Here is a 25,021-nt window from a genome sequence, read left to right as displayed (position 1 = left end):
ACCATCCAGTACGGTGGCTAGAATCAAGGTGAAGCTGTAGTAAATTTTATTAAACTGCAGGGGCTCTGTATAATTAAATAAGGATAAATTAGGCATGAGGTATTCTGCTAACTGCTACTGCTAAGTCACTTCAGTCGTGTCCGACTCTGTGCGACCCCATAGATGGCAGCTCACCAGGCTCCCCCGTCCCTGGGATTCTCCAGGCAAGAACACTGGAGTGGGTTGCCATTTCCTTCCCCAATGCATGAAAGTGAAAAGTGAAACTGAAGCCGCTCAGTCGTGTCCGACTTGTAGCGACCCCATGGACTGCAGCCTACCAGGCTCCTCCACCCATGGGATTCTCCAGGCGAGAGTACTGGAGTGGGGTGCCATTGCCTTCTCCGATGAGGTATTCTAAGCTATAGATTATTAAATGGGTGTCATTAGTATCATTAATATGGATTTGACCTCATTTGAGTTCATATTTAAATATTCTTATTCCTCTGCATGTATTAATGTTCAGAAAATAATTTGGGAATGTCACATATTGATGGCAATCTTTTCAAATGTTTGTATTTATTTCTTTAGTCTGTTAAATGGAGTCTGTTAATCACAATTTTGGTATTTTTGGTAGCTCCAAAATAGATAGCGTTTTAATCTTCATATTCCACACAATTAGTATTTATTTTCTGCCAATAGGTAAAGATATCAGAGATGAAAGTTTAAATAGACTATGTGAAATTAATACTGTTGTCTTATTAAATCTATGATAAATTAGTTCCTTTGGTTATAAATTCTAAAAGTCGCATTTTTACTATAGAAAATTTAATTAGAAAGCAAAGTCCACATTTGGAATATAAAGAATGATTATATTTCTAAAATCACAGTTGAGGACTGGTTTTTAAGTTTATTAAATGCAATATTTTACCACTCATGCTGCTAATTTCTCCCTTTTGTTTCTCAAGTGATATGATTTTTTTAAATGTTGCTTTTAATTATGCTTCCCAGATGGTGCTAGTGGTAAAGAACTCACTGGCCAATGCAGGAGACATAAGAGATGTGAGTTTGATCCCTGGGTTGGGAAGATCCCTGGAGAAGGAAATGGCAACCCACTCCAGTATTCTTTCGTGGAGAACTCCATAGACAGAGGAGCCTGCTGGGCTACACTCATGGGGTTGCAAAGAGTGGGACACGACTGAGCAACTAACACTTTCTTTCACTTTATGATTATGTCGTTTTTTTTTAACCCTTTGAAGGACCTTTTTTACTCTTGGAAGGACCTTTCTTGATCAGTAAGGCAAAAACAAAAAAATGAAATTAACAACCAAAAAGCCTAAATTAAAATGTGTTTATATATTGTGTATGCTTTTGGTTAGTTTTGCCTTTATAAGCAAGCAAAGTTTTTGCAAGTTAATGGTTCTATTTTTCTCTAAAATGAAATTAGTTACTTAACTCCTAGCTTCAAAAGAAAAGTGATACCTATATCATCATTTACAAATGGATTTGCAATTTGAGATTAATATGAAGGGTTGTTTGTAAACAAACATGGCTTTCAGTTGCATATTATAGAATGTAGACTTTATCAGAAAACATCCCAGGAAGAAAGTTTCTTTCTCTCTCCCTTTAACTCTTTCTGTTTGATTCACCTCTGAGTGTTCAACAGGTAACAGTATCAATCAAATACACAGTATTCAATAAATATTTGTTAATTCAGTCACCATGTTACAGAAAATGGATTTGTATATGTTATCTTAAACTTTATTTTCATTGTTGAAAAAACCTCAGGTGATATAGATGAATGAGCTTGTTAAATTAACAAGGGGTTTGGGTTTTGTTTTCATTTTTAAAGAGATGATAATTAAAGAGCAAGGCAATTAAATATAAGGTCTCTTCATATGACACAGTGAAAATAACTTTAATGTGTTTAAATTTAGCTAATGCTATAGTTAAGTCTGCGAGCATTTCAAGGGTCATGTATCTTCAATAAACTTTGTCCCCTTTTTTGCTCATAAAGAATGACTATACTGAACATAACCAAATAGTCAAGCTTTGTTTTCAGCTTTTTCTTTTACAACAAAAATTTGTTTTTAATATTCCAATATTTTTCATTTAGCTAAAAGTCATTATTTACTTTTATTTGCAGTGAACAATTATAAAAGATTTTGTGAGAGCAATAGCTGTCCCTATATTTTATTCTGAAAATCTCATTTTTCTCAAAGGATGTTTGTTTGATTTGTAATCTAGACATTACTAGAAATTTTATATTATAATTAAAATGTGGTACTTAAATATAGGGAATTCTTTTCATAATCCTGCCCATGCACTAAAATAAATTAATCTATACTTGGCACTTTACAAATATGTTAAAATTTAATCATCTTAAGAACACTGTAAATGTTTTATTCCAATATTACAGATGAGAAATTGAAGTTAACATTTAAGTAACTTTGCTAGCGTGTTGCTCTTGAAAAGTGGCAGAGCCAGGATTTAAATAAAAATACGCCACATCGTAAAGATTTTACCTTTTGCTAAAATACTGTATTACTTCTCTCATAATGCTTCCTGTTGCTTATATTTGATTCCAAGGCCGTTTACTGATCTATTATGTACAAAATGTGACAGTCTGGTTTGACTTTTGTCTCTGTGCTTCATGACACCTCAAGACATCTAATTCAACCCGTCTCTCTTTGATGTCAAATTGCTTCTTTGACCACCCCCTCCTTTTTTTCTACTGGCCATAAAACAAAAATTTAAGTTATATTTCCTGTGATTTTTTTTCTTTTCACTATACTTCTAATTTTTTTAACAAAATTGTTTCTTATTCTTAGGCCAATATCCCATGTTAACTTTTAGTCTGAAATTTTCCTTCACTGACCACAATTATGTGCCTCTTTTTTAAATTTGTGTGTAAACCAAGAGGTGCTTTGAAGAATATCAGGTCAATAAATGAATAGAATCCTTAAATGTGAGGACCATAAGGAAAATCAGAAATTCTGAATCCTTATCTTGAAGAAATGTGTGGAATAAAGATACTTAGAAGTTAAATGAACATCTGAGGATCAGGCATCTGATTAGGGAGCTCAGATATTAAGACTCTTGGGTTTTCATTATATATTTCTGCAATTCCTTCAGCCAACTTTCAGTACTGTCTGCATGTTTTTTACTTGGCTTCTACAACTGCTTATTTTGTTTCCTTTATTTGGCTCTTTGTCCCCCCATATACACCCACTCCTTGAAGTCAGGGCTTGGCTTCATTAAAAAGTCCTGGTATGATTTTGAAGGATCTCATGGAGTATTTCATAATTTATATGATATCAGATGCTTCTGAAGAGCATTTCAAATGAAAAAGCTACATATTAGCTATTTGTGGTCCTTGAACAATGCTGTTAATATCAGCCCATGGTTTTTTTCTTATGAGATCAGAAAGCCTGTATACAGTCTTAAATCTATGCATAAAGTAATCAACCTCTTTGAAAAGAGACTGCTGTAAACAAAGAAAATATCAATCAACCACAGAAAAAATAGAAAAATAATTTTCTTAGTTGATCTTTGAAATGCATAATGCCTTGTTTTCATATTCACAATACTGGGAGTTGATATTAGCATTAAGATCAGTGACAAAACACCTCAATTAATAATTTCTACTCCAGTATCATTCTAAAATAAGAAAATATGCCTTTGTCTAATTTGATGACAGGAAGGATAATCAATAATCAGTGAGAGCATTTAGTGACCAAATAAACATTAACTGGACAAGCGAAGAAATTAAAAAATATTTATTTCTATAGGTGATATCGGAGAAGGCAATGGCACCCCACTCCAGTACTTTTGCCTGGAGAATCCCATGGACGGAGGAGCCTGGTAGGCTGCAGTCCATGGGGTCACTAGCGTCGGACACGACTGAGCGACTTCACTTTGACTTTTCACTTTCATGCATTGGAGAAGGAAATGGCAACCCACTCCAGTGTTCTTGCCTGGAGAATCCCAGGGACGGGGAAGCCTGGTGGGCTGCCGTCTATGGGGTCGCACAGAGTCGGACACGACTGAAGCGACTTAGCAGCAGCAGCAGCATAGGTGATATACAGATTTACATTCTATAGTTCAACTAAAATAACATTTGCCAAAACCAAATGTATGGCATCTTTAAATACCAACATTTACAGACCATGCAAAACACATTTATAGGAAGAGAAATATGTAACAATTAGCATCATCTTATTTGAGTAATATAGTATTAAATTATTCAGTGAGATAAGATTTGGAATAAGAACATGATCAGTGGAAGCACACTTTCTGAATATAAGCCAATGTGGCAGATGCCTGAGTTCCCAGGGCCTTGGACTCCTTGCTTTTTTATTTCTTCTCATTCCAAAAATGAAGGCTCACTTAGGGGATAAACCTCTTTTGGTCATTATTGAAATGACGGACTACCCACTGTTTTAGTGGCAAGTTCCCCCCACAGATGAGAAGATGCTCCTCCCTGGAGCCATTGCATCATCTGGTCATGTTTCTGTGACCAGCAGTGGTGGCTCTGTGTGACTGGGTGAGTTTATGCTCACTTTGGAAGGAGCCCAAATGTGGATCACATTATCAGTGATCAACCTAGGTTACGTACGATCTGGAAGTTCTGTAGAGATGAATGTATCCTCCCAAAAGTTTCTGGTGCTGGTTTATAACTAGAGGTGATAGATTGCTATTCAAGAGCCAGGGTTAGTAAACCAAGAACAAATGGTCATCCTCTTTCATTATGAAAACTGGATTGCTTCTATACTTTCTATAATCAAGCCATAGAGAACTTTCATCATTATAGAAAATGTCCAAATACATGTCTATCTGAGCATTGTACAGTCTGCATCTAGAAAAAATTTCAAACTAGATAATTGGCCAATCTGTTGACAATTTTGCAAAAGCTTAACCTTTACTTAACTTTACAATCTTGTACAACATTGTTTTTATTTCCTTACTGCCTTTTAATTAAGGAGCTTTCTGACTATGAATGAAATGAAGTCAAATGGAAGCTTTTACAGAATATCTTGGCAGATACATTAGGTATTGTTAGACAAATAACAGTTTTGATTTGCATTTTTAAAATCATTTCAAATGACACACTTATTTTAAAAGATGTACCCATTTGTTAACATAAACATGCTGTATCTTAGAAGCAAATGAACAAGCTTACGAATAAAATGAGCAAAAATAATTTTCTTTATAACCAAATGGCAACATCTGACTTTGCATCCTGGAATTCATTGTAGGTAAATGAACGCGATCGTCTTCTCAGATTTGTTGGTCTCTGTGATCTTCCTTTTGTCAAGTCTAAATAGATGTCAGATTTCAGAAAACGCATGTAACTGTCTTGTTCCATGAGCTGATATACTCTGCTTTGGGCAACATCAAAACTCTGGAGGGTGGGTTGGGTGATGCTCTTGGAGATGATTTCTTTGGTGTGAAAATCAAGGTTAACCTGGATAATAATAACAACAAAACGGTAATTATAGTCAGTCTCCTTAAGTAAACACCTTGAGAAACAAAAGTACAGGACTGATTCCAGGTCAGAGGGGGCAAACTGCGCTTGGATGCCAGGTGAGTTTCCTGTTGTGGGCCTAGGGATCCAGTGATTCATTCTGGGCTGTCATTTCATCTGGCTCTTCTCTTCCTGTGAGCCTGTTCTTTCTGTCTCTGCTAGCATCATGGCCCATTGAACTGGTACATACCCGAGAGATCATTAGATTCAACTCATTTTCAAAATGGAAACTAAACTTTGTAGAAATTAAATTATTTTGTGTGAAGTTTAACAGTGTGTTTAGGACATATTTGGGATTTCAACGTGAAGCTTTTGCTATATTTCAATGCTTTTTTCATTTTATTATACACCTATAAGTATATGTGTGTTGAAAATGCCTATCTTTTTTTAAAGTTTTATTTTATTTAACTTTACAATATTGTATTGGTTTTGCCATATATCAAAATGAATCTGCAACAGGTATACATGTGCTCCCCATCCTGAACCCTCCTCCTTCCTCCCTCCCCATACCATCTGTCTGGGTCATCCCAGTGCACCAGCCCTAAGCATCCAGTATCGTGCATCGAACCTGGACTGGCGACTAGTTTCGTATATGATATTATACATATTTCAATGCCATTCTCCCAAATCATCCCACCCTCTCCCTCTCCCACAGAGTCCAAAGGACTGTTCTATACATCAGGGTCTCTTTTGCTGTCTCGTATACAGGGTTATTGTTACCATCTTTCTAAATTCCATATATATGCGTTAGTATACTATATTGGTGTTTTTCTTTCTGGCTTACTTCACTCTGTATAATAGGCTCCAGTTTCATCCACCTCATTAGAACTGATTCAAATGTTTTCTTTTTAATGGCTGAGTAATACTCCATTGTGTATATGTACCACTGCTTTCTTATCCATTCATCTGCTGATGGACATCTAGGTTGCTTCCATGTCCTGGCTATTATAAACAGTGCTGCAATGAACATTGGGGTACACGTGTCTCTTTCCCTTCTGGTTTCCTCAGTGTGTATGCCCAGCAGTGGGATTGCTGGATCATAAGGCAGTTCTCTTTCCAGTTTTTTAAGGAATCTCCACACTCTTCTCCATAGTGGCTGTACTAGTTTGCATTCCCACCAACAGTGTAAGAGGGTTCCCTTTTCTCCACACCCTCTCCAGCATTTATTGCTTGTAGACTTTTGGATTACAGCCATTCTGACTGGTGTGAAATGGTACCTCATAATGGTTTTAATTTGCATTTCTCTGATAATGAGTGATGTTGAGCATCTTTTCATGTGTTTATTAGCCATCTGTATGTCTTTGGAGAAATGTCTATTTAGTTCTTTGTCCCATTTTTTGATTGGGTCATTTATTGTTCTGGAGTTGAGCTGTAGGAGTTGCTGGTATATTTTTGAGATTAGTTGTTTGTCAGTTGCTTCATTTGCTATTATTTTCTCCCATTCTGAAGGCTGTCTTTTCACCTTGCTTATAGTTTCCTTTGTTGTGCAGAAGCTTTTAAGTTTAATTAGGTCCCATTTGTTTATTTTTGCTTTTATTTCCAATATTCTGGGAGGTGGGTCATAGAGGATCCTGCTGTGATGTATGTCAGAGAGTGTTTTGCCTATGTTCTCCTCTAGGAGTTTTATAGTTTCTGGTCTTACGTTTAGATCTTTAATCCATTTTGAGTTTATTTTTGTGTATGGTGTTAGAAAGTGTTCTAGTTTCATTCTTTTACAAGTGGTTGACCAGTTTTCCCAGCACCACTTGTTAAAGAGATTGTCTTTAATCCATTGTATATTCTTGCCTCCTTTGTCAAAGATAAGGTGTCCATAGGTGCGTGGATTTATCTCTGGGCTTTCTATTTTGTTTCATTGATCTATATTTCTGTCTTTGTGCCAGGACCATACTGTCTTGATGACTGTGGCTTTGTAGTAGAGCCTGAAGTCAGGCAGGTTGATTCCTCCCGTTCCATTCTTCTTTCTCAAGATAGCTTTGGCTATTTGAGGTTTTTTGTATTTCCATACAAATTGTGAAATTATTTGTTCTAGCTCTGTGAAGAATACTGTTGGTAGCTTGATAGGGATTGCATTGAATCTATAAATTGCTTTGGGTAGTATAACTCATTTTCACTATATTGATTCTTCCAATCCATGAACATGGTATATTTCTCCATCTATTAGTGTCCTCTTTGATTTCTTTCACCAGTGTTTTATAGTTTTCTATATATAGGTCTTTAGTTTCTTTAGGTAGATATATTCCTAAGTATTTTATTCTTTTCATTGCAATGGTGAATGGAATTGTTTCCTTAATTTCTCTTTCTAGTTTCTCATTATTAGTGTATAGGAATGCAAGGGATTTCTGTGTGTTGATTTTATATCCTGCAACTTTACTATAGTCATTGATTAGTTCTAGTAATTTTCTGGTGGAGTCTTTAGGGTTTTCTATGTAGAGGATCATGTCATCTGCAAACAGTGAGAGTTTTACTTCCTCCTTTCCAATTTGAATTCCTTTTATTTATTTTTCTGCTCTGATTGCTGTGGCCAAAACTTCCAAAACTATGTTGAATAGTAATGGTGAAAGTGGGCACCCTTGTCTTGTTCCTGACTTCAGAGGAAATGCTTTCAATTTTTCGCCAATGAGGATAATGTTTGCTGTGGGTTTATCATATATAGTTTTTATTATGTTGAGGTATGTTCCTTCTATTCCTGATTTCTGGAGAGTTTTTATCATAAATGGATGTTGAATTTTGTCAAAGGCTTTCTCTGCATCTATTAAGATAATCATATGGTTTTTATTTTTCAATTTAATGTGGTGTATTACATTGATTGATTTGCAGATATTGAAGAATCCTTGCCTATCTTTTAAAGGCATAAAATCTTTAAGGTTTTTTATCAAAGCACTGATGACATATTTGGTGGTAAATTTTTAGTTTTCAGGTAGGTTTCTTCCTTTTGCTTGATGGGTAACAGCACATAACCAGCTGCCTTTGTTTGCATGTATGCATGCTCAGTCACTCAATCCTGTCCCGTTCTTTTAAGACCCCATGGACTGTAGCCCGCCAGGTTCTTCTGCCTATGGGATTTCCCAGGCAAGAATATTGGAGCAGGTTGCCACTTCCTCCTCCAAGGGATCTTCTGAACCCAGGGATCAAACTTGAGTGTCTTGCATCTTCTGCATTGGCAGCAGATTCTTTACCACTGCGCCACCTGGGAAGCCCTGCTTTTGTTTACCTGTGTATAAGTCTGGCCTTGGGTAAAACAGGATAATACATTGAAATACAAAACAGAGTGACATACACTGAAACTAGGAAAATAAGTGTTGTTTCATGCAAAATGATATCTACACAGGCAATGCTACTTTGTGAACAATATCAATTTATAGTCAAACAGAAATCTTAGCAGTGACAGACTACAAGTTCTCTTTCAGTGCAAAGACTCTATTTATTGAGCACATACTAGAAATATAGAACCTCTAATTCATAATCAAGGATAATCAAGTAATACTTGCTAGTTTATTAGCTATTTTAGTAATTCTTTCATACAGTTACCTCATACAGTTACCTCATTTGAGCTTGCAATTAAAAAAAGAAAAAAATCACAATTGCTTTTTCAATTGAATTCATCACCGCATTAGGTTTAGCTTATCTTTCTATTATGAAATTTTCTTTTCATTTATCTTAAGGTATGGGGATGATAATTATGGGGCAACTTAAACTTTGTACAGGTAGGTGAGCTAACATTAAAATGGTATATGATACCTGCTTCTTGATTTCTCTTATCTTCACCACATGTAAAAATGTTTAGTTTCTACAAGAGGTTACTTGTGCTGTGATTAATATTATAAATGAGTGAATCTTAATGTTGCAATTAATTATATTCACTCAGTCTAGAATAAAAATATCTCAAGGAGTAATGTCTATTATACCTTTCCTTCCATGGCAATATCTTTATTTTTATTTTTTAATTGTCTTATAATGCATTCTGTTTGTATGTAGAAACCTATATACAAGCATATCTCAGAGATGTTTCAGGTTCCCTTCCAGATTACCTCAATAAAGAGAATATCTCAGTAAAGCAAGTCACACAACTTTTTGGTTTCCCAGTGCATAAAAAAGTTATGTTTACGTGATAGTCTAAATGTGCAGTAGAATTATGACTGAAAATACAATCTACATACCTTAATTAAAAATGCCTTATTTCTAAAAAAAGGCTAACCATCATCTGAGCCTTCAGTAAGTCGTAGTAGTAATATCAAGGAATACTTATCACAAATCGCCATAATAAGCATAATGATGCAAAAGCAAGAAATATTGCAAAAATTATCAAAATGTGACACAGAGACAGGAGATGAGCCAATACTGTTGGAAAAATGGCACTGATAGATATGCTCAAGGCAGGGCTGTCACAAACCTTTAATTTAGCACAGTATCTGCAAAATGCAGTAAAAGTGAAGGGCAATAAAATGAGGTAGGCTTATAAAGAGACACCATTTTTGTTTCAACAAAATTCTGACCTTTCTGGTAGAATGTACAGCAATACTGATTTGATGAAGTCATATTTTCTCAAAAAATTTTCAAACAAATGTACAGTTTTACAATCATCTTTACCTCTTGTGGGGCATCATTCTGTATAAATTTCTCATATATTGCTTTTGCTTTACGGATTATTTGTTGAGGGTCTTTGCTTTTCTTGAAATCTTCACAGGCTATCCAAAATTCAATGTTTTCCTCACTGAATTCAGTTTTAAGAAATCTGGTAAAAGTCTCCAGTCCATCTACCAAGAAAAGATGTGACATATTTTAACTATAAGATATTCATTTTGAGAAAACATGTTACTTTATATTAAAGTTTAACCATGAATGTTAGCAGAAGAGGTGTGCTGTCTTCTCTCTGATTCAGGGCAGTAGCATACATCTTGGTCTTCCCTGGTGGCTCAAAGAATCTGTCTGCAATGCAGAAGACCTGGTTTTGATCCCTGGGTCAGGAAGATCCCCTAGAGAAGGGAATGGCTACCCATTCCAATATTCTTGTCTGGAGAATTCCATGGATAGAGAAACCTGTAGGATCTACGGGGTCACAAAGAGTAGGACAAGACTGAGTGACTAACACTTTCACTTTCTTCATTACACACATCTTGTACAGTATATATGAGAGTTGTTGTTCAGTTGTTCAGTCATGACTGACTGTTTGAGACCCCATGGACTGCAGCATGCCAGGCTTCCCTGTCCTTCACTATCTCTCAGAGTTTGCTCAAACTCATGTCCATTGAGTCAATGATGCCATCCAACTATCTCATCCTCTGTCTCCCCTTTTCCTCCTGCCCTCAATCTTTCCCAGCATCAGAGTCTTTTCAAATGATAGACCATGTATCAATTAGCTGATTTCTTTACAACTATGAAAAAGAAGTACCATTTCTGTTGAAATAAGACCAGTATCGTACTTAGACATGAGAAACAGGGACCTTTGAGCTTTCCTGGTGGCTCAGTGGTAAAGAATTGACCTGCCAATGTAGGAGATATGGGTTGAATCCCTGGATAGGGAAAATTCCCTGGAGAAGGAAATGACCATCCACTCCAGTATTCTTGCCTGGGGAACCAATGGACAGAGGAGTTTGGTGGGCTACGGCCCATGGGCTTGCAAAGACTCAGACATGACTGAGCACGCACACATGCTGACTCTCTCAGCCATACCTCTCCCTGGGCTGTGTGTGGTAGGGTTAGTCTACATAGCCAAGGAGCCATTCCAGCTGGAGACCATCACAACTTCTGCACTATGCTTCTTAAATTCAGGGCCTTAGAATTATCTGTAAAAAGACTTGTGTTTCCAAGATTTACATAGATCTCTTTGCCAAGTTCACCCACAAAAGGCACCTGATCCAGTGGAATGCACACTCCAAGGCTTGGGTGTGGACAGGACTTGAATTTGCATGCTGGGGTGTTCACCCAAATGTGATAGGAGGCATCTCACAGTGTGGCACCAAACCATGGGTGGAAAGTGGAAGAAGGCAGGCCATGCTATTTGGTAGAACTGGGAAGAGTATGAGAATCTTAAAATTAAACTGCCAAATATCAAAACAGAAGCATAGGATATCTTTTTTTTAAAGGTTTATTAGCCTGATCTATAATGGTTAAGAATCTAGAAATATAGTATTGGACCTCCATTTTCACTTTTGTCCTGTGCCCCATGAATGTTAGGGGCAAGTATCAAGTCTTATGGAAGACTGCTAGGGTTCAAGTTCTTGTTCAGCTAGTGACTATGTGATGTTGTCTTGTGGCTCAGCTGGTAAAGAATCCACCCGCAATATGGGAGACCTGGGTTCGATCCCTGGGTTGGGAAGATCCCCTGGAGAAGGAAAAGGCTACCCACTCCAGTATTCTGGCCTGGAGAATCCCATGGACTACAATCCATGGGGTTGTAAAGAGTTGGACATGACTGAGCAACTATCTTATGCATGTTGCATGAATTGGTTTTTCTTTCTGTACCTTGGTTTCTCAGTATTAAAATGAAGATAATGATAGCATCTACCTGATAGAGCTGTTTAGAGAATTAAATGTGACAAAATATACAAAGTGTGGTTAAAACAGAAACTGGTACATAGTAAATATGAGTTTTGATAGTGATTATGATGATGGTATTGATGATCTTGATGATTAAAATATTTGTAAAGCTCAATTAAGTAAAACTTCATAGCTAAAGCTGTGGCAGACTCAGAATTCAACATTAAGACAGCCTGACTTTAAAATTAGTTCTCTTTCAATTATTTATAATATTCTAGTCTTTTTGACTTACAGGTATTTTTTACATTTAACTTCTTTGAAAAAATTATACATTTACATGTAGTCATAGGAGATAAAAGAGCTCATGTACCTTTTACCCAGTTTCCACCAATATAACATTTTATAAAACTGTAGTAAAATATAACAAATAGGATAATGATACTGATATAGTTAAGATACAGAATATTTCCATGATTGAAAGGATATCTCATGTTGCTTCTTTACTGTTACAGTCACATTTTCTCCATATCCAACCCCGCCTTAAACTTTAGGAATCAATAATCTGTTCTCCATTGTAATAATTTGGTCAATTCACAAATATGAATCATGTAGTATATATTGCTTGGGGTGGCTTTTTTCATCTACCATGACTCTCTGGAGATACATCAATATATCAATAATTTCCAACTTTTCATTGCTGTGTTGTATTCCATGATGTAGATTTGTTTAATCATTACCACTGAACCATTAAAGGCTTTCCTGGTGGCTCAGATAGTAAAGAATCTGCCTGCAGTGCAGGAGACCTGGGTTATATCCCTGGATTGGAAAGATCCCCCAGAGAAAGGAATGACTGCCCTCTCCAGTATTCTTGCCTGGAGAATTCCGTGGACAGAGGAGCTTGGCAGGCTATACAGTCCATGGGGTCACAAAGAGTCGGACACGACTGAGCGACTGTTACTTTCACTTCCACCTTTCATTGAAGGTTTTAGGGAGCTATTATCAATAAGGTTGCTGTTAACATATATGTACACATCTTTTAATATAGACATGTTAAGATTTTATTTCTCTGGGATAAGAGAAGTGAAGCTGTTCATTCATATAGTATTGAAACAGAGAAAAGGGCATTCATTGCAAGAGCATTAATAAAAGGTAAAAATGTTCCTTTTAGATTTTTCAGATAAATTCTCTCAGTGAAATTCACATTTGAGTTGGATACAAATGATTCTTAGTGATCTTTCTTTAGATTTGTTCTCCACTCATTCAGTTACTGTCATGTCTGTCTCTTTGCAACCCCATGGACTACCGCTCGCCAGGCTTCCCTGTCCTTCACTCCCTGAGTTTGCTTAAACTCGTGTCTGTTGAGTCGATGATGCCATCCAACTGTCTCATCCTCTGTCGTCCCTTCTCCTCCTATCTGCAATGTTTCCCAGCATCAGGGTCTCTTCCAATGAGTCAGCTCTTCACTTCAGGTAGCCAAAGTATTGGAGCTTCCGCATCAGTCCTTCCAGTGAATATTCAGGGTTGATTTTCTTTAGGATTGACTGATTTGATCTCCTTGCTGTCCAAGGGACTCTCAAGTGTCTTATCCAGCACCACAATTTGAAAGCATCAATTCTTCAGTGCTCAGACTAGTGATCCAACTCTCATGTGCTTGTGGCTTATTTCTCTTTCTGCTCTTACAGGTGAGTTATTACAAAAGGAAATTGCACAAGGCATGAGCTCTGTCTGGATTTCTCACTTGGCAGCATTTGATAATAACAATATCCTCCTTTTTGAAATATTCTTCTTCCTAGGATTCTAGGACAGCATACCTCCTAGTTTATACCATCCAATCACTTTAATGTAATTGTCTACTCTGGCTTAACATTGTTTGTTCCCTGGTTAAATGTGATGTTCACAGGGATTCTTTATAGTCATCTCCTTTTGTCCCCTCTTTCCATTTCTATTTCCCTTTTCTTAGTCTATTCTCCTGTATCTTCCTCTTATAACATTTTCCCTGAAACTCCTTTCCCTCTTACCTTCTTCTGTATTTTATGCATATTGCTGGCACCTACAGGCAAGATAAGGTGTTACAAATAATCTTGGAAAACAATAAAGTTTTTTTTAGTTAAATTTAATTTTAATTAGATCAAAATAAGAATTTTAATCTCATCATATGAAATCATTAAAAGAATTTTTTCTCTTAACCTCAGCTTTTCTCCAGCTACTGATCTATATCTTTCCCCTTGCAAATACAGTCTTTTGAGTAAGCTTTGTACAGTTGATCTCTTAATCTCCTCCACTCATTTACTTCCCTAGACACTAAAGTGTGGTTTCTACTCAATGCTTGATTTAAATAATTTTTACCAAAATGACTTACTGTTATATTTACTGGAAAAGTTTCTTTCCAATCCATATATTACTTCATCTATGTCAGCAGACAAAGATATGTTTATAATTTTTCTGTGGCACTTAACACTTTTGAGTTTCTTCTTTTTCCTCTGACTATTGCTTTTCTTCAGAGTCATTTGGACAGCAAGGAGATCAAACCAGTTATGAGCTACGTTAGTCATGATCCTAAAGGAAATCAACCCTGAATATTCACCAGAAGGACTGATGCTGAAGCTGAAGCTCCAATACCTTAGCCACCTGATTCGAAGAGCTAACTCTTTGGAAAAGACCCTGAGGCTGGGAAAGACTGAGGGCAGGAGGAGAAGAGGATGACAGAGAATGAGATGATTGGATAGCATCCTTAACTCAATAGACATGAGTTTAAGCAAACTCTGGGAGAGAGTGAAGGACAGGGAAGCCTGCTGTGCTTCAGTCCATGGGGTTGCAGAACTGAACAACAACAATTGCTTTTCTGAATACTTCTCAATTTATCCTTCTTCATTCTTCCCTTTAACTCTGTTTCCAGGACAATTATTTCAACACTTCAAGACAATGAATATGGTGATGACTTTCAGAAATCATCTCTAGCTCAGATCTCTTTCCTGAGCTCCAAGCTTATATTACCTGGTAAACACCTTCACTGAATTTCCCACCAAAATAATCACATCATAGCTGAATTCATTATCTTCACCCCAAAGCTTCCCAGAATGTTTCCATTTAATGGCACCATCAACTCAACATCATAACCCACAACCTTGATATCCTCACAGATCCCCATTTTTTCTTCTCAACCCAATTGATAATCATATCTTTCAGCTTATCTCCTTCATATATCGTACATCTCTCTTTTAAAATATTTAATTATTTATTTTATTTGGTTGTGCTGGGTTTTAGTTGTGACATGTGAAATCTTTAGTTGAATGTGAGAACTCTTAGTTGCTGTATGTGGGATCTAGTTCCCTGACCAGGGAATAAACCCAGGCCCCCTGCATTGGGAGCACAGGCTCTCAGCCATTGGACCACCAGGAGAGTCCACCTGTCTTTTCATTTTAATGCAATCTGGAATTACCTTTATTCAGATCAGGATCATCTTTTACATAGCTAATTTTAACTACCTCCTGTCAATAATTGATGATTCTATCTCCAGTCTTCTCTTGCTTCCTTCTCTCCCAACCCTCCACTTTCCTAGTTTATTATCCACATTCTAGTCAGTAATATCTTTCTAGAGTACAAGTTTAAATATGTTTCTTCACTGTTTAAAATTTCCCAGAAATGCCTTAATCTCTTTCCACTATCTTTTTCCACTTTAAGCTCCAAGCATAGTGAAATAACTTAGAGTTCCACTCATGTGCCATGTTCCCACATGTCTTTACCTTCTATTGGAAACATTTTCCCTTCCTACTCCAATTTTACAAATCAGATTTCATCAGGTTAGTCTGTATCAGCCATTGAAGTTTAAATCTGGAAAGATTTCACCAGTCTCTCAAGGGTAGGTTGGGTGTCCTTCATATATGACTTCCTAGTACACTGGGTAACAAATATTGTGCTGCAGTTGCTTGCTTATTTTTGTTTCTCATTCTATATTATGAGATTTGTGAGAGGAAGATCCTTGTCTTATTTGCCAAAAAAAAAAAAAAAGTCCCCAGCATGAAGAAAACACTCAATTTTTACTTACTAAAAGAAATAAACCATAATTGAATACAAAGGAAAAGTACAAAATTTCATTAAAAATACAAAAGTTCTAGGGTATGTTTTTGTTTATTTAGTGAAATAGAATACTTTTAAAAGAAATTGTCAGAGCCAGGAAACATTAAACAGCAATAAACAAACAAACAAACAAACAAAAAAACACAAAGAATCTTGTCCAATTATAAATATGGACACCCAAAATATGAAATTAACAATATACTATTCATTTAAGAAGTCAATCCTTATTTTAGCGTGATGCCTTTAAACATTTAATTTATGTTCTAATTTCAAGCTTGTCAAGCAAAAATCTTATTACGGTTTGGCTCCTTTCTTGAGTGCACAGAAGAGAAGTGGCTACCAGTGACAGTTTTATTTCTGAATCTATATTATTAAGTTGGACCTCAGCCTCATGAGTTTTGCCAAAGCGAGCCTCTGCTGAGTATTGGGTCCTTCTTAACATGCTAATATTCAAGTTTGCAAGGTTAGATTTTTGTGGAAAATGCCAGCCTTTGTGGCTTCAGATAAGTTGACAAGACTTCATGGAGGTACACAACTCCATTTTGGATATCACTGGGTTATAAGCATATTCCCAATTTTTTTTTGTCAACTATTTTATTAAATAAATTTTTTTTCATCCCAAATTTCTCTCCAAGCAACTCATTAATTTATTGAGAAAAAAATATTTATTGAATGCTAAGTATTTCCTGGACACTGATCTAGGTTTTGGAGATCCAGTAGTGCTGAAAATGTTTCATCATATTGGGACTTGAACGCATGTGCCAGGATTTGAACTGGACCAAAACCCTGCTTGGGACTCTAACTCACATAGCTGGGACTCAAACCCAGCCAAAACTCACAGTAATGAAACTTGGGTTCTTGTTGTCTTATTGCAGTGATAGGTAAGAAGTGGATTTGTTCAGAAACACACTCCACAGACAGCATGGGCCATCACAGAGGGTGAGTGAGCCTGTGAAATGTGGTGTGGTTAGCTTTTATGGGCTGGCTAATTTCATAGGATAGTGAGTGGGATGCGGAGAACTGACTCATTAGAAAAGACCCTGATACTGGTAAAGATTGAACGCAGGAGGAGAAGGGGACAACAGAGGATGAGATGGTTGGATGGCATCACCAACTCGCTGGATATGAATTTGAGCAAGCTCAGGGAGTTGGTGATGGTCAGGGAAGCCTGGCATGCTGCAGTCTATGGGGTCTCAAAGAATTGGACATGATTGAGTGATTGAACTGAACTGAACAGAATGAGTGGGTGGGTTATTCCAACTCTTTTAGGAAAGGGGTGGAGATTTTCAGGAGTTGGGTCACTGGCACTTTTGGTCTTTTGATGGTGCCTTGGAACTGTCATGGTGCCTCTGGCTGTGTCATTTAGCTTGCTGATTGAGGGATTAAGGTCTAGTTGAAGTTGACTTGTCTGCCATCTTGGACGCATTTGATTCTTATTGGTTTTCGTGGTGTCCTCAGGCTTTGTCGTTCTTTAAAAAGTTGTGCACTGCCCCCTTCCCTCCTGTTTCAGTACCCAGTAGACAAAATCCTTGCTTTGATTTTTAAACTAGAGTCTCACGTTAAATAGAAAGAGATATTGCATTCAAACTATAAAAATGAAGAGGGCCATAATAGAGTAAAAAGAATCAAATTTGCCTTTTGACAGCATATAACCATAAAACTTATGGATGGCATCACCAACTCAATGGACATGAGTTTGAGTAAACTCCGGGAATTGGTGATGGACAGGGAGGCCTGGCATGCTGCAGTCCATGGGGTTGCAAAGAGTCGGACACAACTGAGTGACTGGACTGAACTGAACTGAACTGAACTGAGCAATAAAACTAGACAAAATATCAAAACAGTCATTTTCACAGAGTATAACTGGCAACAAGGCCTGGGAGCAGTATGAGAAGAGAAACATATGAAGTGACCTATAGTTTTACTCTGCCTTTTTACCTGAGAGTACATATAAGGCTGGAATGGATGCAGATGGAGCTCAACAAAGTTAAAAATCTTGTTGAGGAGGCAGAAATGAGTTTGGGGGTCATAATATGTTTGGAATTTATGGGTCGGTCAAGGTAGTAAGGAAAAAAAAAAAAAGAAATCTGCAAAGGGTTCCTGGACGTCTACATGTAGGTTCTCTGCCGATTCTTGGCTGAGAGTCACACTGTGCATGGGCAGGGTAAACTCTGTGAAGCCCAGAAGAGTGTAGCGGCTGAGAGGTAAATGGAGATCATGAATTTGTGTAGGTATGGGAGGCTAGAATTCTGACCCAGCCATAATGGAGACACCCCACAAAGGTCATGTTTTTGTCTAAATACTTTGCCTAAAGGCAAAGTCTTTGTCCTCAAACTAATATACATTGGAAAGAGATTGGTTCTAAAGATCTATCTGATCAGAAATAATCAAGGGGACCCACCAGTGATTTAATCAGAAAAATAATCTAACAGCATAATCTAAGACAGCATAATCTAGACTCCTATACCTTCCTCCTTGCTTATATGCAATAAATATTTATTAGGAATGCAAGTAATATCTAATGTGGCCTATTATTAATAACAAAAATAGTCAAGAGAAATTGACCACAAAGTATCTCAAATTTGGATATTGGACTTAGGATGTTATAAAAGCTATTATTAATATGTCGAAGAATGTAAAGTTTAAAAAAGACACAATCAGTGGATAGATGCAAAATGCAGCAGAGAAACTTATATAGAAAACAATCAAATGGAAATTATAGAACTAAAATGGAAAATATTTGAAGGAAAAAATTCATGGGATGGGTGTTGTAACAGATTAAAGACTGCCTGAAAAGATCAGTAGACCCAGAAGATAAGTAGGTAGAAATTATTTAATCTAAGGATAGTAGGAAATTTTCACAATTAGAGATATAGATTTTAATTTTATCCACCCATAAATTTATAGAACAAGTAGAATGTCAATGAGAATATATAAAACCTGAACATTATCAACTAAATTGACCTGACAACTATACAACATTCTACCAAACACATCTTTTCAAATAAATGAGGAAGATTATCCAAGATGGAAAACAAGCTAGGATATAAAATGAATTTAAATAAACTTCAAAAAATTGATATCTTACAAAGTATGTCCTTTGCCCATAAGGGTTTTAATCAAAATCAACTAGTAACATAACTATAAAAGTCCCCAAATATTTGGAATAAAATGATACATGTAAATAATTTATAGGTCAAAGAAGAAATCACAAGAGAAATTACAAACTATTATTATAAAAATACAGCACATCAAAATTTGTGGAATACAGTTTAAACTGTATTTATAGGGAAATTTATTGCATCAAATGCTGTACTTTACTAACAAAATATGGTCCAAGTTTCTACTTTAAGAAGCTTGAAAACCAAGAGCAGATTAAGACCTCTATAAGTAGAAGGAAAAATTCATAAAAACATAGCAGAAGTCTATATAAAAGAAAACAAAGCACAGAGAAAATTTACAATGCTGAAAGTTCTTTCAAAACAGAACCCCAAGTGAGGCTGTTTAATAGTAGGAAGCAAATGAGTGGTATTATCACAGAATCTTAGAGATATTACAACGACAGTAATTATTATGAATGATTTTATGTCAATAAATGTAATTTAAAATGGGAATATTATTTAAAAAATACCTATCCAAACTGACAGTGAAGTGGAAAATATGCAGCTCTAATTAATAAATAGATCTTTATAATAAAGATCTCTCCCCTCCCCCTCAAAAACAATCTTTGGGCCCAGATTTGGTGAATTTCATCACAAATGTAAGAAAAAAAATATTATAATCTTCCAGAAAACAGTGGAGGGATAAATAATTTCCTTCTTATTTTAAGAGGAGAGAATGATTTTTAATACCAAAACTTAAAATTATAACATGAATACCACCCCAGAAATAAAAATTAAGAAAGGAAAAGAAAATTATAGACCAATGATCATAGTCATAAAGATTGTGAACAAAACATTATAGTCAAATTCAGCAATTTAAAGAGGGAGAAGCATATATTCTAGCATTAAGGCTAAAAAAATTGTGAAGTAAATGATAGCTTTCTTTGTCTACTCAATTCATTCTCAACTTATATTCATTTCTTCTATTCATTGGTCTCTAGAAGTATTCTTCATGATCCGTGGTTATTTGTAATATAATAAGTTCCATACAGAGTGAAGCAAGAAAAATGGATATGGTAGAATTATGGCCATAGCTAAAAGGGTTTGCATTTATAACATGTTCAGAGGTTTTGAGGGCTGAGTGCTGTTTATATGCATGACTACATTTAGTATTTACAACAGATGTCTGGAATATATCCTACGTTCATTTACATAGCTGAGGAAACTGATATTCATATAAATACAATTGTCCCAGATCTCACTTTTCAAACAAACGTATTGTAGAAGTGTAACTTTTTCAAGAAGGCTACATTTTCTGTCAGAGGTAGAGCGACGGTCCTCCAAGAAGTCCATGCCCTAATTCTCAGAACCTGTGAATATGTTACCTTACTGTGGAGAAAACGCTTTGCTAATTAAGATTAAGGACCTTGAAAGAGGGGAATTATCATGAATTATCCAGGCAGACCCAACCTAATCATTCAATCCTTAAAAGTAGAAGAGGGGAGGGAGGAGGGTTCAGGATGGGGAACACATGTATACCTGTGGTGGATTCATTTTGATATTTGGCAAAACTAATACAATTATGTAAAGTTTAAAAATAAAATAAAATTAAGTAAAAAAAAAAAAAAAGTAGAAGAGGGGGGCAGAAAAGTGGACCAGGGAGGTACAATATAAGAAGCACTGCCACTGCCCTTTAAGATGGAAGAAGATGTTCCCAAGCCAAAGAATGTGATGGCTTCCAGAAGGTGAAGAGGACCTTAATTTAGAGCAGGATTAAGGAGACATTGGTCCAAAATTTCAAAGAACTGAGTTCTGTCGGGAACCCACGTGAGTAGGAAAGGGATTCTCAGCTAGACCTTCGGAAAATAACAAAAGTGTGCTGACACCTTGATTGTTTTCTAGTGAGGTTCATGCTACACTCCTGACCTACAAAACTACAAGATAATACATTTGTGTTAAGTCCCTCAAGTTGCCATAATTTGTTACAGCAGCCACAGGAAAGGAATGCAGTCTTCAAATCATGTGTTATATATCACCATGTATTTCTCCTATATCTGGAACTTGTCCTCTTTGGCATGAAGCACTTTTTTAATGTTGAAAGCAACTGTTTGATTATGTTAGAGATCCAGAAACTTAACGTGAGAAATCAGTAGCCAGAAGTGACACAACCTACAGACGTTCCCTCTTAGGTATGGGATCTCTCCAACCACCACCGTGATGGAGGAGCCACGTGGGCCTCTTCTGCTCCATGGCTCCTTCCATTGGCGTTTGCACTGGGATAAGGGGGGAGTCTGCCGTTTCTTTCCCTCAGTAAATTGATCCTGAGCACCAGATGTTAGTGGCTAAACTTTACTGAAAAAACTAGGAAGACAGGCAAAGGTCAGTCTCCATGAGAATTTGTGAAGGCATCCCAGGACTGACATACAACCCAGAGCTTGTCCAGTGATTAGATGCTAGTAAGATAATTCCTAGTCAAGCACAACTGTCTTAGGAGGCCTTAGTGCTTAAGCGCTTCCTGGATAAGTCAACAAATTCTAGTCGCTGAAAAGAAGGAAGAACAATCAATGTTGGTGATATTGAACTACTCTTTTTCTTACTCTTCTGGCACAGTTAGTGTTTGATTTTCAAGATTTATTTCTCTTGCTGAGTAGTGTGATTTGGTCAGAATGTAGCAGGGACATATAAGTGGATAATGATTCCTTAAAGCATTTTGATAGATTTTCCCCAGATACCTAAAAATGTGTATATTTCAGAGTAAAGTTAATGATTTACCTCTGTTTTAATTATTTTTAAGCCAAAAATAGCTGTTAAAGTGAACACAGGGTGTCAAATGTGCGGATTCTATCCTGGCTTGGTGACCCATTAGCATTTATAGGGTCTGTGATTCTTTAGTGTGTTCTGATTTGATTTTCCTTTCCACAATTCCTTTCTCTGTCTGAAGCTCAGTACCTGAATGTCTGAAAAAGCAGTTTGAGTCATTATTATTGTGGATGATTACATTCCTTTAATTTTTGAAAACTACCATTACAGCAGCAACCTTTCAAGACTTCGGGTAAAGCTGGAGCCCCAGGCTGATGACTTTAGAAAAGAGGCTGAATAAGCATCATTTGGCTGCTGGTTGGCAACAGCTTGAAAACTTCTTTCTGTTCTATTTACATGACTAGAAAGATAGTTTTGTTTCACAATCTCTGGTTTTACTTTCTGTCCCTTTTCCCCCTTCTTCTCTAATGATCCTAGAGAGACTAAGGCACAACAGGCCTTTCAACCCCTAAATAAAAACTGCAACAGAATATTGGCAACGTTAGGTGTGTGAAAGCAAAACCACAACATACACAACCATCTGTAGACCAATTGGCTCAACCCAAACTTTAGACAATTACTTAGTCATGCCCCAGCTTTTGGCCAGAACTTTAAAAAAAAATATTGAGAATTCCCCTTGATGGATTTTTAATGTAACCAAAAACCACTGCTTACCACCCATACTTCCTTCCTCTTTCAAATTTCTAAAATGCTTGCCCTTTTGTCCTCCAATTAACATCCACTTTTTACTGGATGGAATACTAAATATATGTACTCTCTTAATTTATCTCTCATAATTATCTACATTCTTTGCATTTTTAATAGATTTCTGAAATTTCTTATTTGCTTGGTGACTGCTATAAAGTAGATTTCCAAGGAGAATCCCTTGACTAGCTATCAGGAAAGACAGCAAAATGATTGTGAGAACATGTTCAGGTAACTCTAAGAAAGCAAAAGTGGTTACGTGGAAAAGTGCAATCGGATTTTGCAAAGCCTGTCACTGGGTAGTATTGCTCTGTGTTCCTGGTGTAGACACTGCTGCTTCCCCTTTTGTTCCTAACCACTCCTCTGTTACTGTTTAAATGGAAATTAAAACAAAGTTAGCAAATAAAATGCCTTACAACAGAATGGTCTGTCCCAGGTCAGATCTAGATTGGAGAGAGGCAACTAAGAATATGTTTTATTGAGTTTATGAATAAAGGTACTTTGACCTCAGTGAAGGGAAAGACTTTTTTGCATTTTATTCTATCCATATGTCACATGTAAGCATGGACTAATCAGTTTTTAAATACTGGATTATTCTTAAAGCCAGTTGATAAATGACTGTGACAATTTTAGGAGGAAATGGCTATTACTTTTCTTATTAATAAATCTCAAGCATAATAAACTGTTTTTTATATTGACACCTAAAGGGGATCATCCATATGCCAGACAACTGAAAGTGTTACTCATTAAAAATAACTTCCTTCATCTATCTCTTAATTATTTGTGAAACACCTAGTATGAACCTGAAAACTGTAATATAAACTGAAAAGGCAATGATATTAATTATAGCAGCTGCAAGTTTTGAGTCTTTTATAAGTTATTGCTGCATTGCTGTGTGCCTTTGATTAGGGAAGTTCCAGTTAATTTTTTAAAATTTATTTATCTTTTTGTTGAAGGATAATTGCTTACAGAATTTTGTTGTTTCCTGTCAAACTTAAATATGAATCAGCCATTAGTTCAGTTCAGTTCAGTTGCTCAGTCATGTCCGACTCTTTGCGACCCCATGAATCGCAGCACGCCAGGCCTCCCTGTCCATCACCAACTCCCGGAGTTCACTCAGACTCATGTCCATCGAGATGGTAATGCCATCCAGCCATCTCATCCTCTGTCATCCCCTCCTTCTCCTGCCCCCAATCCCTCCCAGCATCAGAGTCTTTTCCAATGAGTCAACTCTTCGCATGAGGTGGCCAAAGTACTGGAGTTTCAGCTTTAGCATCATTCCTTCCAATGAACACCCAGGGCTGATCTCCTTCAGAATGGACTGGTTGGATCTCCTTGCAGTCCAAGGGACTCTCAAGAGTCTTCTCCAACACCACAGTTCAAAAGCATCAATTCTTTGGTGCTCAGCCTTCTTCACAGTCCAACTCTCACATCCATACATGACTACTGGAAAAACCATAGCCTTGACTAGATGGACCTTTGTTGGCAAAGTAATGCCTCTGCCTTTGAATATGCTATCTAGGTTGGTCATAATAATTTCATGGCTACAATCACCATCTGCCATGATTTTGGAGCCCCAAAAAATAAAGTCTGACACTGTTTCCACTGTTTCCCCATCTATTTCCCATGAAGTGATGGTACCAGATGCCATGATCTTCATTTTCTGAATGTTGAGCTTTAAGCCAACTTTTTCACTCGCCACTTTCACTTTCATCAAGAGGCTTTTTAGTTCCTCTTCACACTCTGCCATAAGGGTGGTGTCATCTGCATATCTGAGGTTATTGATACTTCTCCCGGCAATCTTGTTTCCAGCTTGTGCTTCTTCCAGCCCAGCATTTCTCATGATGTACTCCGCATAGAAGTTAAATAAGCAGGGTGACAATATACAGCCTTGATGTACTCCTTTTCCTATTTGGAACCAGTCTGTTGTTCCATGTCCAGTTCTAACTGTTTCTTCCTGACCAGCATACAGATTTCTCAAGAGGCAGGTCAGGTGGTCTGGTATTCCCATCTCTTTCAGAATTTTCCACAGTTTATTGTGATCCACACAGTCAAAGGCTTTGGCATAGTCAATAAAGCAGAAATAGATGTTTTTCTGAAACTCTCTTGCTTTTTCGATGATGCAGCAGATGTTGCCAATTTGATCTCTGGTTCCTCTGCCTTTTCTAAAATGGTCTTGGACATCTGGAAGTTCACGGTTCATGTATTGCTGAAGCCTGGCTTGGAGAATTTTGAGCATTACTTTACTAGTGTGTGAGATAAGTGCAATTGTGTGGTAGTTTGAGCATTCTTTGGCATTGCCTTTCTTTGGGATTGGAATGAAAACTGACCTTTTCCAGTCCTGTGGCCACTGTTGAGT

At 36.8% G+C, this 25,021-nt stretch overlaps 1 protein-coding gene and 1 long non-coding RNA gene across 5 annotated transcripts in view; one reads left to right on the top strand and one right to left on the bottom strand.

The window, feature by feature from the left end:
• Positions 1–25,021, top strand: part of LOC147356955 (uncharacterized) — a 431,587-nt gene that overhangs the window by 217,652 nt on the left and 188,914 nt on the right. The gene's annotated exons all lie outside the window — the stretch shown is intronic.
• Positions 3,741–25,021, bottom strand: part of RGS18 (regulator of G protein signaling 18) — a 31,734-nt gene continuing 10,453 nt past the window's right edge. For both annotated transcript variants that reach the window (XM_086345334.1, XM_086345335.1), the window contains 2 exons: positions 10,091–10,257; positions 3,741–5,443 (listed from right to left, as the gene is read on the bottom strand). In XM_086345334.1, the coding sequence (XP_086201460.1) occupies positions 5,186–5,443; positions 10,091–10,257 (425 nt within the window). In that variant the 3' untranslated portion in view covers positions 3,741–5,185. The remainder of the gene's footprint in view (positions 5,444–10,090; positions 10,258–25,021) is intronic.

This window comes from Bos grunniens, chromosome 16 (genome assembly GCF_055505025.1).
Source record: "Bos grunniens cultivar Pamir isolate PY7600 chromosome 16, Bosgru_T2T1.0, whole genome shotgun sequence".
Taxonomy (NCBI): domain Eukaryota; kingdom Metazoa; phylum Chordata; class Mammalia; order Artiodactyla; family Bovidae; genus Bos; species Bos grunniens.
Note: the sequence above shows the minus strand (reverse complement) of the source record. Positions and strands in the feature narration are given on the sequence as shown.